We start from the raw sequence: 14,040 nt of genomic DNA on the forward strand, positions 1-14,040 counted from the left end.
AGCCGTACTTTGGTGTCTCGTTGCTGCCTTGGTTAGACAACTCAGGTTTTCAAAGCCAGTGTGGCTCCAAACACCAAATCGATCACTTGCAAATAATAGGCATTCCCAGCAGTACAGTTTGCAGTGCTTCTCGGAGCCTGTCTTTGTAGTGTCGGCTTTGTAGCGTCGGCGTCTACCTCTCCTGACAATGTCTAACTTTTCTTGAAAAGTTTGTCTTGAGAATGGCGTTATAATTATATCCTCGACCAAATCGATATCTTCTCCTTCCTCCATTGTGGGTTGAAAAAACAGCTTAGTACTACGCAAAATAATTTGTTTATCAATTTCAGTTTCCTAGTTCTGAGACCTGCCCATATAGGACCTGCCTCTCAATATTGGTAATCCAATCAAAAGACGTGCAGGCACTACGCCTGCTAGCTGGCTCCTGTGTAAAACTGGAGCCAGCCAGCACGTGTACAATAGCCAACTCTAAAGCTGATTGGTTGACACTAAATTTGAATTTCCATTCACTTTAAGCTACAAGCGCCCGCACTGTTGATTCTGAAGGCCTGAGGGCAGATTTTAGACCCCTGGCAACACATGATGGCTGAATATGATTGGATAAAATATCTAACATAAAGACCAGCCCTCCAAATCTCAACTTGGGGCTGGAAGCAGTGCAACCAAGAAGAACGCTATGAAATGAAGAGTGTAACTCTTACTCTGGGGAATAATTTAATACATATTTGTGGGAAAATATATTTAAAAAAAATTATATTCTGATGATGTTTAGGCCAGCAGAGAAGGAAGGCCTTGCTGGCCCTGACGGCCCACCACTGGTTATTAGTAATAAACATCACACACCCTTTGAATCTGTAGCACACTGAATGTAGCAGATAAAAATGTCATGTCATTCGAGTTTAGGGACTGTAAAGAGCTAATACAGAATTTAGCTACAAGACAACTCTATTATTTTGGATCTCCATTGTCCAGAGGGAAAACCTGGGCCTAATCTTAGCGTTAGCATGGACTATACGGTTGATGTCCCTTGTAGGCCTATGATAATAAGTAAACAGTACCCCCTTGTGGCAGGACCACTACTTTCTGAAGCAAATTGATTTTCTGATACCACAAAACAGCTTGCCTATCAGACGTTAGAAGGTTAAATTGTTATTTTGTTGGAGGAAAACCTGACTAATTGTGATGCCTGTTCTGAACAAATGGGTTGCCTGAACCAAGTTATTTTCATGAGGGTTGCAAACCAGAGAGGTTGCAGGGTCATAGCTAGAAGGGACTTTGTAAAATGAACATCAAAAGTTGATTTTTGTATTTTATTTTAGCTATCCCTAACTCGTTTCCTAACCTTAACCTGCATAAATTCTACTAACTTGCTACGAAAAGTCAAATTAGACGTTAATTTGATCCGGTTTGCAGCCAGCGTTGCAGAGAGTTGCGCCATAAGCGCCCCTCCAGCGCGTTAGGTGGCAGTAATGCGCTCAAGAGCTGCTCATACGAGAAAATAAAGAAGAAACAGTCATAAATGGAAAAATGGCTGCTCCTGTTGGATGTGATCACTACATACGCAGCTGTTTTTTGAAAGTGAGAAATTGTTTTTATTTCGACGAGATATTAAGACTGTTATTGATTGTCTTGTTCATGTTCCCTGCTTTATAATAGCTAACGTGGTTTGCACAGTCATACCAGACCTATATAGCTAGCTACTAGCACGCTAGTGCGTTCGGTTGCTGGCTAAATTGCTAACGTTAGCTGTCTGAAGAGGACATTGAAATATGTTAGGTCATGAATCAGGAATTGTAAAGGTGTTAATATTGTTTTTGTATTTTACATTAATGTAACATTAGTTTGCTTGGTATCATTCGTATAAAGCTAGCCATCTGAATAACGTTAGCTAGCGATCGGCTTGTCATGGTCTTAAATCAACGTTTGTCAGCTAACGTTACTGTAAATGAATGTATGCACATGAGCAGAATGTTTAGCTAAGTTGCATCATAGAAGTATAATTCATTGTAATTGTAGGGTTAACATCTATCATCATGAAGAGGAGGCAACCCTCATGGTTCTTGGGACTATCAAGTACCATGATCACCAACAACTGTCAGTCAAATTAATGTAATAATAAATTCAATTTTTAATAATAAAATAAGTATGTATATATATATATATCATATCATAAAAGCAACAATAAACGTATTGGAGGAAGGTTCTTAAGGCCTGCTTTAAAAGAGCCTACAGTCTGAACAGCTCTGAGGTTGTCAGGAAGGAGTTCCAAAGGTGTGGTGTGTGGAAGGAAAAGGCACAGTCCCCCATGGAATGTGTTGGTTTGTTTCTCAAACCCAGCCCAAACTTGTTTATGTCCCCCAGGCTCCATGTTGTGGTAAAGCGTATGTTTGTCGCCTGTGTCATGATGCTGAAGAGGACCATCAAATGGACCGCTTCCTGGTCAAAGAGGTGCAGTGCTCAGTCTGCAACACAGTACAGCAGGTAATTATGTTAGAGGGGAACTGTTGTCAGTCTCTGAGTCCCATCTATACTGTTCATTCAACATATCAATATGGTCCCATTGTTTGTCCCATTTAATTTCTTACATCTGGTTCTTCTTTCAGGCACAAAAAACCTGCCAGGAGTGTAATGTTACATTTGGGGACTATTACTGTGATATCTGTCACCTGTTTGATAAAGACAAGAAGCAGTATCACTGTCAGCCCTGTGGAATATGCAGGTGAGTAAATGTCTTGTTGTTTGACATATACATTTCCATATATAGTTCACCCAAGTTCATCATCTGATATATCTGACCAGCTTCTGACCTCAGGCATATTTTAGATTTCCATTTTATTTGCAAATATTGGTGTCTTAAAACACTTGAATAGCATATCAAATATGTACGGTCATGTTATGTACTCCTGCAGGATTGGACCAAGGGAGAAATACTTCCACTGTCAGAAGTGCAATCTCTGTTTAGCCAGTGATCTACAAGGAAATCACAAGGTGATTGTCAACCTCCGCTATGACCGTTATTATATCTGTCTGGTCTGTAAATGGTATTCCATGGTCATGGAGTTACGCTGAGTACAACTCTAAAATCAATGGTTTTTGTTTGGCATATATATTTATGTGAAAATTCTGAGTCTCGGCGTAATTACGTTACCATGGAATTGCCCCAATACAATACTTCTAATGCCATTGCTCTTGTCTTTCACTTAATTTATCTGTACAAGACTGTTTTTTTTTGTTTCAGTGTGTTGAAAATGTTTCAAGACAGAACTGCCCAGTGTGTATGGAGGTAAGTTAATGAATAGTAAGATCAGTTAAACGATTGCTGTGCATTTCACTTTTATTATGTAGTTTAGTATACACTTAGTGTACAAAACATTAAGAACACCTGCTCTTCCATGATAGACTGACCAGGTGAAAGCTATGATCCCTTATTGATGTCACTTGTCAAATCTGCTAAATATTTGGATGGTTTTCCTAATGTTTGGTATACTTGGTGTACAATATTGTTTTATAGGAATTCACAACCTGTATTTGACAATTTCTTAAGTACTTTTCCTCATACAGTTTATAATCAATACATACATAATGTTTTGTCTTCTCTAACTAAGGATATGCACACATCAAGAATAGGAGCTCACGTTCTTCCGTGTGGCCATCTTCTACACAAGTATGACATTTTCTTCATAACACTCTCAAAACCATTGTCATTAGCCTATATGACCCCCCCCCCCAAAAAAAAGATTGCATTGATGCCACTGTTAATCTGATGGCTGATACAGCAGGTGCATTAGTGGAGTCTTACTTACTCTTGTCTTCTGGTCTATGGAACGATTTTTAGAATGTTCACTGGTTTTCTTTGTTTTTCAGAACTTGCTTTGATGACATGGTCCGAACTGGGTAATGTCCCTATTCCTTTTCAAATATTGTGCTACTAATCATATATGAATCCTAATTACTTTCAATAACTTATAAATCATATAATCTGCATGACTTTCATATAAGCAGGGATCAGTGTGACCAGGAATATTGCCTCTATATTTTCTCTTCAGTGCATATCGCTGCCCACTCTGTATGCACTCGGCCTGGAATATGGAGGACTCCTGGGAGCAGATGGACAAAGATATGGCTCAGTCACCCATGCCCACTGAATACCAGGATGCCACTGTGAAGGTATGACACATGTAACCGATGTGAAATGGCTAGCTAGTTAGCAGTGGTGCGCACTAATAGCGTTTCAATCGGTGACGTCACTTGCTCTGAGACCTTGAAGTAGTGGTTCCCCTTGCTCTGCAAGGGCCGCGGCTTTTGTGGAGCGATGCGTAACGATGCTTCATGGGTGTCAGTTGTCTATGTGTGCAAAGGGTCCCTGGTTCGAGCCCGGCGAGGGGACGGACTAAAGTTAAACTGTTACACACACATGTATTCACTTTGAATGTGAAATGGAACTTTACAACAAACAAAAAACATGCTGACCTCTTGTGGTCCCTTGTGTTCTGGGATACTGTGACTACCCTGATCTGGTGTAGATTTACATTGGATTATTTAATGTGAGTCACTTCAAGCTTGTATATGAGGGATATTTAAACTTCCCTTTTGAAGTTTCAGTAGTGAGCACTACTTCTGCCTCATGATATGGTTTGCTCAGCCTTTCCTCTCTCCTTTTCCCTAACTGTAGATCATTTGTAATGACTGCCAAACCCACTGTACAGTGCCTTTTCATGTTCTGGGAATGAAGTGCAGTGGCTGTGGGTCCTACAACACAGCACAGGATGGGGGACTGATACAGCAGCTCCAGGAGCCATAGCCCCAGGAGCCACAGCCAGAGCATAAGCCCCAGTCCCCAGTGCCAGAACCATAGAATTAGAATATCTATAATTATAATTCTATGGAGAAAACATTAGGAGTCCACCCCATAGTTATCTCTACTCCACCCTACTTCCCCAGTCTACACAGACTTAACTATACTATCCACATCTTTCCCAACGTTGCTCTGCCAAGAGTACAGTTAGTCATGCCTGGGTTCCAGAACCTGGTTCCAAGTACTTGGGGTCCTAAACTTTTATCCACAGTCTAGTGTGTTGTACAGTAGTTTTTGGATTGAATTTCTGTTATTACATACCCATTAAAAAGCCATTGCTATTGAACTATTTGTTTCTCAGATAAAAAGCCAGCAGAAGAGAATTGTGAATGAGGAATTAATTTTCTTATAGATTCTCCGGTACTTTTTGTTTACTTTTTAACCAGTAGTTGAAAGTAGCAGTAGCTGAAAGTAGAGCTCGCTAGCCAAAAGTGGTCCCCGAAAATTGTGCACTGTGTGACGTGCAGATATGTGCACCACATCATTGCTCTTTGCTGTGTTTGGTGAGCCGTTGGGCCCGCCCTGCAACCTCATTGGATAATGCTGGGCAGACCTCTTGTTGGCTGTCACTCAAATGTGAGGGGCTGAAACTTATTGACTCAAATTCAAATTGCTAGGCGGTTGGCCCACTTGGGGGGAAATGGAGGGAAAATGGAGTGGAACAGCTTCAAGAAAACAGTTGCTTTCAAACTAGAGATTTCGTCGCTAATTAAGGTAAGACAGTAATTCTGCTCATAGATTATGCATGTATGAACTATACATTGACACATCCAGTCCAAAGCGGGATGTTTAAAAATACTTTCTTAGTTGCCAAAGTACCGGAGTATGTCTTTAATGTGGAAATCAGATGCCTATAATATCTAATATAGTCAGCCACACAATTTAATTTCCCATTTTGTCCCAAGTTGGAATGGATTCCTATTTGTCAATAATAACGCTTTCACAAAATGTGTATATATATTTTTTTTTTGTATATGGTTTGTGAGGAGTTTACCAATGTTTGAGCGGCTTTGCATGTCTAAAAGCCTAACTAAATGTTTGACTGACATTTTACAATAGTAATGGGATTTAATGTTTATTTGTAAAACTCAGGTATTTAACAAAAATATTTTATATACTGTGTAACATCAAATCGTGTTCATTCCATGTATGAGCTGAATATACATTTTACTTAGTCCTGTGGATTATCATGAATAACACATGTATGTCAATTATTGAATAAATACTGCAGTTAGACAATGGCTGTTGGCAACTATATCTCACTCCATGCTTAACTCATATTGTTGTTACTGTTGTTCAAAAAAAGGCGAGAAGTGGAGATTGAAAATATTGCATCTGTATTGCCATTGGTGTCATTCATTGATGTGGGTGTTGGGATTCAGTGACATTTTAACTTAACTTATAATAAATACCCATGATTGTGATGAATGTAATTTCAGATTTGTGTCAGTTATCCCAAAATAAATAGTGAATAGTGGTGGTAACGTGTTCTTTATAAAAACAAATGCAATTAACATTCTGTGAAATGTATAGAAAGTCCAACAAATTATACAAATTTACAGTCTGATACAGACTGGAAACATGGGGGAATAAATCATTATTGCCTGCTTTTGTATAAGCTTTAAATGTTATCTCCTCTGGTAGGAACTAGCTGAGGGCTGGTTATGTATACAGTAAAGCAAACTGGCACCGCAGACGTGTTGCCGTCAGTGGTTCCCAATAGAACTGGCTGCCGAGTTAGTACTGAAGAGACTGGGGGAGGAGTGGGCCCAATGATGTATGGGGTTAGGTGAGGAGTTGTGCCCACATGGAATTCTTGGAACGTGATTATGTCAGTGACTGATGGCAGAGCTGTTGTGCCACCATCAGAAGTCAGACTAGGAAAATCAGTCACTGCGATGATGACTGGGTGTTGTGAAGAATACTCATTTTCTGGGCATTTTATTGAATCTGCTGATTCATGAAAGATAGCGCCGGAAATAATGTCTGCCGTTTTATTGGCTCTTAACCCACTGTGCTATTTTATTTAATTTTTTCGCATTGTTTGTAACTTATTTTGTACATGTTGCTGCTACCATCTCTTATGACCGAAAAGAGATTCTGGACATCAGAACAGTGATTACTCACCTCGTATTGGACAAATTATTTTTGACGGTAAGGATGTACTCAACACCCGAACAGGCCCTCATCCCCATCATTCGCTGGAGAAAGAAACTGAGATTTCACGGAAAGAGATCGGGGTGCCGTGTGAGGATCAGGTGGCGAGTGGCAAATCTCCCTTTGCCATCTGTACTTTTAGCCAACGTTCACTTAGAAATGTCCTTGTTTTTTTTAAAGAAAAGCAACATTTTTTGTCCATTTAAAATAACATCACATTTATCAGAAATGTTGTAAATGAGTATTGTGGCTGGAAACGGCAGATTTAAAAGAAAAATGGAATATCTACATTGGTGTAAAGAGGCCCATTATCAGCAACCATCACTCCTGTGTTCCAATGGCACGTTGTGTTAGCTAATCCAAGTTTATAATTTGAAAAGGCTAATTAATCATTCGAAAACCCTCTTTCAATTATGTTAGCACAGCTGAAATCTATTGTGCTGATTTAAAGAAGCAATAAAACTGGCCTTCTTTAGACTAGTTTAGTATCTGGAGCATCAGCATTTGTGGGTTTGATTACAGGCTCAAAAGGGCCAGAAACAAAGACCTTTCTTCTGAAACTCATCAGTCTATTCTTGTTCTGAACAATTAAGGCTATTCTATGTGAGAAATTGCCAAGAAACTGGATCCAACCAGAATAGAAAGAGGAGTGGGAGGCCCCGGTGCACAACTGAGCAAGAAGACATGTACTGGGGTTTGCCGTCGGGGGTACGCCAAATAGACGCCTCCCAAGTCCTCAACTGGCAGCTCATTAAATAGTACCCGCAAAACACCAGTCTCAACGTCAACAGTGAAGAGGCGACTCCGGGATGCTGTCCAGTGTCTGTGTTCTTTTGCCCATCTTAATCTTTTCTTTTTATTGGTCAGTCTGAGATATAGCTTTTTCATTGGGTACTAGCCTTCTAGGCAGATTTGCACAGTCGCCTCTTCATTGTTGACGTTGAGACTGGTGTTTTGCGGGTACTATTTAATGAAGCTGCCAGTTGAGGATTTGTGAGGCGTCTATTGGCGTACCCCCGATGGCAAACCCCAGTTTGGGTATACCTGCTGTAGACCAAACTATCTACCTACAGAGTTTATCTGTATTTTATTTTTCGTAGCTGTCTACATACCACCACAGACCAATGCTGGCACTAAAACCACCATAAGAAAACAGGAAAATGCTCATCCAGAGGCGGCACTCTTATTGGCCGGGGACTTTAATGCAGGGAAACTTAAATCAGTTTTACCTAATTTCTATCAACATGGTAAATGTGCAACCAGGGGGGGGGACTCTAGACCACCTTTACTCCACACACAGAGATGTGTACAAAGCTCTCCCTTGCCCTCCATTTGGCAAATTTGACCATAATTCTATCCTCCTGATAGCAAAAATTTAAGCAGGAAGCACCAGTTACTTGGTCTTTTAAAAAGTTAGAGTTCCGCTTTCAAGGAGCGGAACTCTAACCCGGAAGCTTATAAGAAATCCCTCTATGCCCTCCGACGAACCATCAAACCGGCAAAGCCTCAATACAAGACTAAGATCGAATCGTACTACACCAGCTCTGACGCTCATCGGATATGGCAGGGCTTGCAAACGATTACAGACTACAAAGGGAAGCACAGCTGAGAGCTGCCCATTGACACAAGCCTACCAGACGAGCTAAATAACTTCTATGCTCGCTTTGAGGAGGCAAGTATCACTGAAACATGCATGAGAGCATCAGCTGCGGATGACTGTGATCACGCTCTCCGCAGCCGATGTGAGTAAGACCTTTAAACAGGTCAACATTCACAAGGCCAGACGGATTACCAGGACATATGCTCCGGGCATGCGCTGACCAACTGGCAAGTGTCTTCACTGACATTTTCAACCTCTCCCTGTCTGAGTCTGTAATACCACCATAGTCCCTGTGACCAAGAACACTAAGGTAACCTGCCTATATGACTTTCGACCGGTAGCACTCACGTCTGTAGCCATGAAATACTTTGAAAGACTGGTCATGACTCACATCAACACCTTTATCCCAGAAACCCTAGACCCACTCCAATTTGCATACCGCCCCAACAGATCCACAGATGATGCAATCTCTATTGCACTCCACACTGCCCTTTCACACCTGGACAAAAGGAACACATGTGAGAATGCTATTAATTGAACTCTGAGCTGTAAACACCATATTTCCCTCATAGCTCATCACTAAGCTAAGGACCCTGGGACTAAACACCTCCCTCTGCAACTGGATCCTGGACTTCCTGACGGGCCGCCCCCAGGTGGTAAGGGTAGGTAACAACGCATCCACTACGCTGATCCTCAAGACGGGGGCACGTGCTCAGTCCCTTCCTGTACTCCCTGTTCACTCATGACTGCACGGCCAGGCACGACTCCAACACCATCATTAAGTTTGCTAATGACACAACAGTGGTTGGCCTGATCACTGACAACGATGAGACAGCCTATAGGGAGGAGGTCAGTGACCTGCGTGTGTGGTACAAGGACAACAACCTCACCCTCAACGAGATCAAGACAAAGGAGATGATTGTGGACTACAGGAAAAGGAGGACCGAGCACGCCGCCATTCTCATCGACGGGGCTGTGGTGGAGCAGATTGAGAGCTTCAAGTTCCTTGGCGTCCACATCACCAACAAACTAACATGGTCCAAGCACACCAAGACAGTTGTGAAGAGGGCACGACAAAACCTATTCCCCCTCATGAGACTGAAAAGATTTGGCATGGGTCCTCAGATCCTCAAAAGGTTTTACAGTTGCAACATTGAGTGCATGTTGCAACTGTAAAGTTGCATCCCTGCCTAGGATGGCAACTGCTTGGCCTCTGACCGCAAGGCACTAGAGGGTAGTGCGTGCGGCCCAGTACATCCCTGGGGCCAAGCTTCCTGCCATCCAGGACCTCTATACCAGGCAGTGTCAGAAGAAGGCCCAAAAATTGTCAGACTCTAGCCACCCTAGTCATAGACTGTTCTCTCTGCTAGCGCACGGCAAGTGGTAACGGAGCACCATGTCTAGGTCCAAGAGGCTTCTCAACAGCTTCTACTCCCAAGCCATAAGACTCATGAACATCTGATCAAATGGCTACCCAGACTATTTACAATTTCCACCCCTCTTCCACACTGCTGCTACTCTTATCTATGCATAGTCACTTTAATAACTACCTACATGTACATATTACCTTAATTACCTCGACACCGGTGCCCCCACACATTGACTCTTTATGGGTACTCCCTGTATATAGCCCTGCTATTGTTATTTTACTGCTGCTCTTGAATTATTTTACTTTTTTTAGGTATTTTCTTATCTGCATTGTTGGTTGAGCTTGTAACTAAGTAAGCATTTCACTAAGTTCTGCACCTGTTGTATTCGGTGCATGTGACATGATTTTAGTTGTAGGTTTGAAGGGATTTTTGTGTAGCTTCAGCTTCTGAGGATTGTGGGGCTGGGTTAGGGTTAAAACTGTCTGGTAGGTCTGTCTCCTTCCAGGTGTCTGAAGGGTTGTCTATGGTGGACCAATGACCTCTGAGGATGACTCGAAAGAAAGACTTAGTTCTAAAATAGAACCTATTCCGAATTACCCATTTTCACAAATACAAATCATATTTTGGTGTAGAGAAACAGCACACCTTTTACACTCACTTTATGTAATCTTGGACAGTATGGTGCATTAGATGACAATTATAAAAAGGACACTCACTCACTGGGTTGGAAGATGTTACCGTCGCCATAGAAAGCATAAAGGGTGGTCCTTAGAATCTCCACTATGTTCCTTCATTTCTCAAAGAGTAAAATAAATGTAAGTAAAAATGTAGTTAATTTTCAGTTGGACCCTCAACAGTACTATGGGAAAAGACTAGTAAAGCTGTTACACTAATCATGATCTTGATTAGTTGGAGTGTCCTCTTCAGCATTAAAAGGAGTTTACAGACAAAATGAATAGAAATTCAAAGCTGATGTTCCTACTGCATATCCTGTGCAGGTAAGACTAAAATCAAAAGAACATTATGAACAGATGTTTGAATGGGGCATGTTTATATGCAAGACAAGCAGAAGTTGGTGGGATCAATAATTAATTTGACTAATTTCCAAGGCAATCTACACTTTAGTCTTGTCTATATTTGAAGATAACCTTTCAAATTCAACCCCCCAAAATCCTTTAATTAGAGAGTATCCAGCAAACCGATTAAGATTTCTTTACTGAATAATTAGAGAACAAATGAACCAATGTGAAGACAAAACGCTAAACATGTTGTGGTTTGTGTAAACAATGAAAAACAGTCTAGTCATCACCGGAATAATGATTATTTAATCATAGGAAACCAGAAAACCAAAAGAATAACCTTATTTCTTTGGTGGGAAAAAACAAACAGACCGATACATATTTTGCTTGAAGCAGAGAAGCTGCAATCACATTGCAGCATAATGTGAGTACATGGGGAATTGATCATAAAATATGGCTGGTAGTGATCCTATTCCAACTACACCGTTTTCCCTTCATGTTCAGTATTAGTCAGAGCAGGTTAAAATATACAGTGCATTCAGACCTTCCCCTTTTCCACATTTTGTTACATTACAGTCTTACACTAAAACTGATACATTTAAAACAAAAATCCTGATCAACACAATACCCCATAATGACAAAGCGAAAACAGGTTTGAAATGTAATAAAATGTAATACCTTATTCAGACTCAGAATTGAGCTCAGATGCATCCCTTTTCCAATGATCATCCTTGACATACAGTGCCTTGCGAAAGTATTCGGCCCCCTTGAATTTTTTCCCATTCCTCCTTGCAAAACAGCTCGAGCTCAGTGAGGTTGGATGGAGAGCATTTGTGAACAGCAGTTTTCAGTTCTTTCCACAGATTCTCGATTGGATTCAGGTCTGGACTTTGACTTGGCCATTCTAACACCTGGATATGTTTATTTTTGAACCATTCCATTGTAGATTTTGCTTTATGTTTTGGATCATTGTCTTGTTGGAAGACAAATCTCCGTCCCAGTCTCAGGTCTTTTGCAGACTCCATCAGGTTTTCTTCCAGAATGGTCCTGTATTTGGCTCCATCCATCTTCCCATCAATTTTAACCATCTTCCCTGTCCCTGCTGAAGAAAAGCAGGCCCAAACCATGATGCTGCCACCACCATGTTTGACAGTGGGTATGGTGTGTTCAGGGTGATGAGCTGTGTTGCTTTTACGCCAAACATAACATTTTGCATTGTTGCCAAAAAGTTCAATTTTGGTTTCATCTGACCAGAGCACCTTCTTCCACATGTTTGGTGTGTCTCCCAGGTGGTTTGTGGCAAACTTTAAACAACACTTTTTATGGATATCTTTAAGAAATGGCTTTCTTCTTGCCACTCTTCCATAAAGGCCAGATTTGTGCAATATACGACTGATTGCTGTCCTATGGACAGAGTCTCCCACCTCAGCTGTAGATCTCTGCAATTCATCCAGAGTGATCATGGGCCTCTTGGCTGCATCTCTGATCAGTCTTCTCCTTGTATGAGCTGAAAGTTTAGAGGGACGGCCAGGTCTTGGTAGATTTGCAGTGGTCTGATACTCCTTCCATTTCAATATTATCGCTTGCACAGTGCTCCTTGGGATGTTTAAAGCTTGGGAAATCTTTTTGTATCCAAATCCGGCTTTAAACTTCTTCACAACAGTATCTCGGACCTGCCTGGTGTGTTCCTTGTTCTTCACGATGCTCTCTGCGCTTTTAACGGACCTCTGAGACTATCACAGTGCAGGTGCATTTATACGGAGACTGGATTACACACAGGTGGATTGTATTTATCATCATTAGTCATTTAGGTCAACATTGGATCATTCAGAGATCCTCACTGAACTTCTGGAGAGAGTTTGCTGCACTGAAAGTAAAGGGGCTGAATAATTTTGCACGCCCAATTTTTCAGTTTTTGATTTGTTAAAAAAGTTTGAAATATCCAATAAATGTCGTTCCACTTCATGATTGTGTCCCACTTGTTGATTCTTCATAAAAAAATACAGTTTTATATTTCAGGCTTCAAACATAAAGATGTGGCAAAAGGTCGCAAAGTTCAAGGTGGCCGAATACTTTCGCAAGGCACTGTATCTCCAACTTGGAGTCCACCTTTGGTACATTAAAATGATTAGACATGATTTGGAAAGGCACACACATGACGATATAAAGGTCCCTTAGTTGTCAGAGCAAAACCCAAGCCATGAGGTTGAAGGAATTGTCTGTAGAGCCCAGAGACAGGATTGTGTCGAGGCACAGATCTGGGGAAGGGTACCAAAACATTTCTGCAGCATTGAAGGTCCAAGAACACAGTGTCCTCCATCGTTATTAAATAGAAGTTTGGAACCACCAAAAATTTGCACATTAACATTTACATTAAAATACAAGCGACTGTCAAATACACATGCCCTCTCACGCAATGCAGCATGCTTTGACAAAGGTGATTCACCAGGCCATGTCACTCAAGGCTACAAACTAATTTCTGAATCATAAGCCTTTAAAAGTAAACATTTTTTAAACCAAGTAGTTTGGGTCCTGGATGCAGATTAGCTGAAACAGCATTTCAGCCGTGCGTTTGTCAATATACCACAGGTATGACGCAAGAAATGTATACCCCTTGACTTATTCCACATTACAGCCCTTGCTCAAAATAGATTCTCACCCATCTACACAACACCTGATGAAAGTGATTAGAAATTTAATAGCATGTATTTGCATAAATATTCAGTCAATACTTTCTAGGTACGTCTAAGAGCTTTCTACACCTTGGTTGTGCAACCTTTGCCCAGTCTTCAAGCGCTGCCACAGGTTGAGCATTGCAAGACAACCATTTTCAGGTCTTGCGTTAAATCTACTTGAACTTTACTGCCACGCAGGAACCGTCTTCTTGGTAAGCAACTCATGTAGATTTGGCCTCATTTTTGGTCATCGTCCTTCTCAAAGGACAAGTCATCTCCCAGTGTCTGGTGGAAAGCAGACCAGGTTTTCCCCATAGGATTGTGCTTAGCACCATTTTTCCCAGCTCGAAACTCCTGTCATTAA

At 41.2% G+C, this 14,040-nt stretch overlaps 1 protein-coding gene across 3 annotated transcripts; it reads left to right on the forward strand.

Moving 5' to 3' along the window:
• Positions 1 to 1,490: 1,490 nt before the first annotated feature.
• On the forward strand, positions 1,491 to 6,332 carry rchy1 (ring finger and CHY zinc finger domain containing 1). 3 transcript variants are annotated; one of them, XM_064960574.1, is made up of 10 exons: positions 1,503 to 1,578; positions 2,017 to 2,109; positions 2,362 to 2,481; positions 2,604 to 2,719; positions 2,910 to 2,988; positions 3,239 to 3,283; positions 3,606 to 3,664; positions 3,865 to 3,894; positions 4,047 to 4,167; positions 4,673 to 6,332. In XM_064960574.1, exons 3-10 carry the CDS (start codon positions 2,425 to 2,427, stop codon positions 4,799 to 4,801), a joined length of 636 nt encoding a protein of 211 aa, XP_064816646.1. In that variant the 5' UTR covers positions 1,503 to 1,578; positions 2,017 to 2,109; positions 2,362 to 2,424; the 3' UTR covers positions 4,802 to 6,332. The 3 variants fall into 3 exon arrangements, with proteins under 3 accessions (XP_064816514.1, XP_064816580.1, XP_064816646.1); XM_064960442.1 differs by lacking the exon at positions 2,017 to 2,109 and having other exon boundaries at positions 1,491 to 1,578; XM_064960508.1 differs by lacking the exon at positions 2,017 to 2,109 and having other exon boundaries at positions 1,491 to 1,578; positions 5,473 to 6,332.
• Positions 6,333 to 14,040: the final 7,708 nt, after the last annotated feature.

This window comes from Oncorhynchus masou, chromosome 1, assembly GCF_036934945.1.
Source record: "Oncorhynchus masou masou isolate Uvic2021 chromosome 1, UVic_Omas_1.1, whole genome shotgun sequence".
Classification (NCBI taxonomy): domain Eukaryota; kingdom Metazoa; phylum Chordata; class Actinopteri; order Salmoniformes; family Salmonidae; genus Oncorhynchus; species Oncorhynchus masou.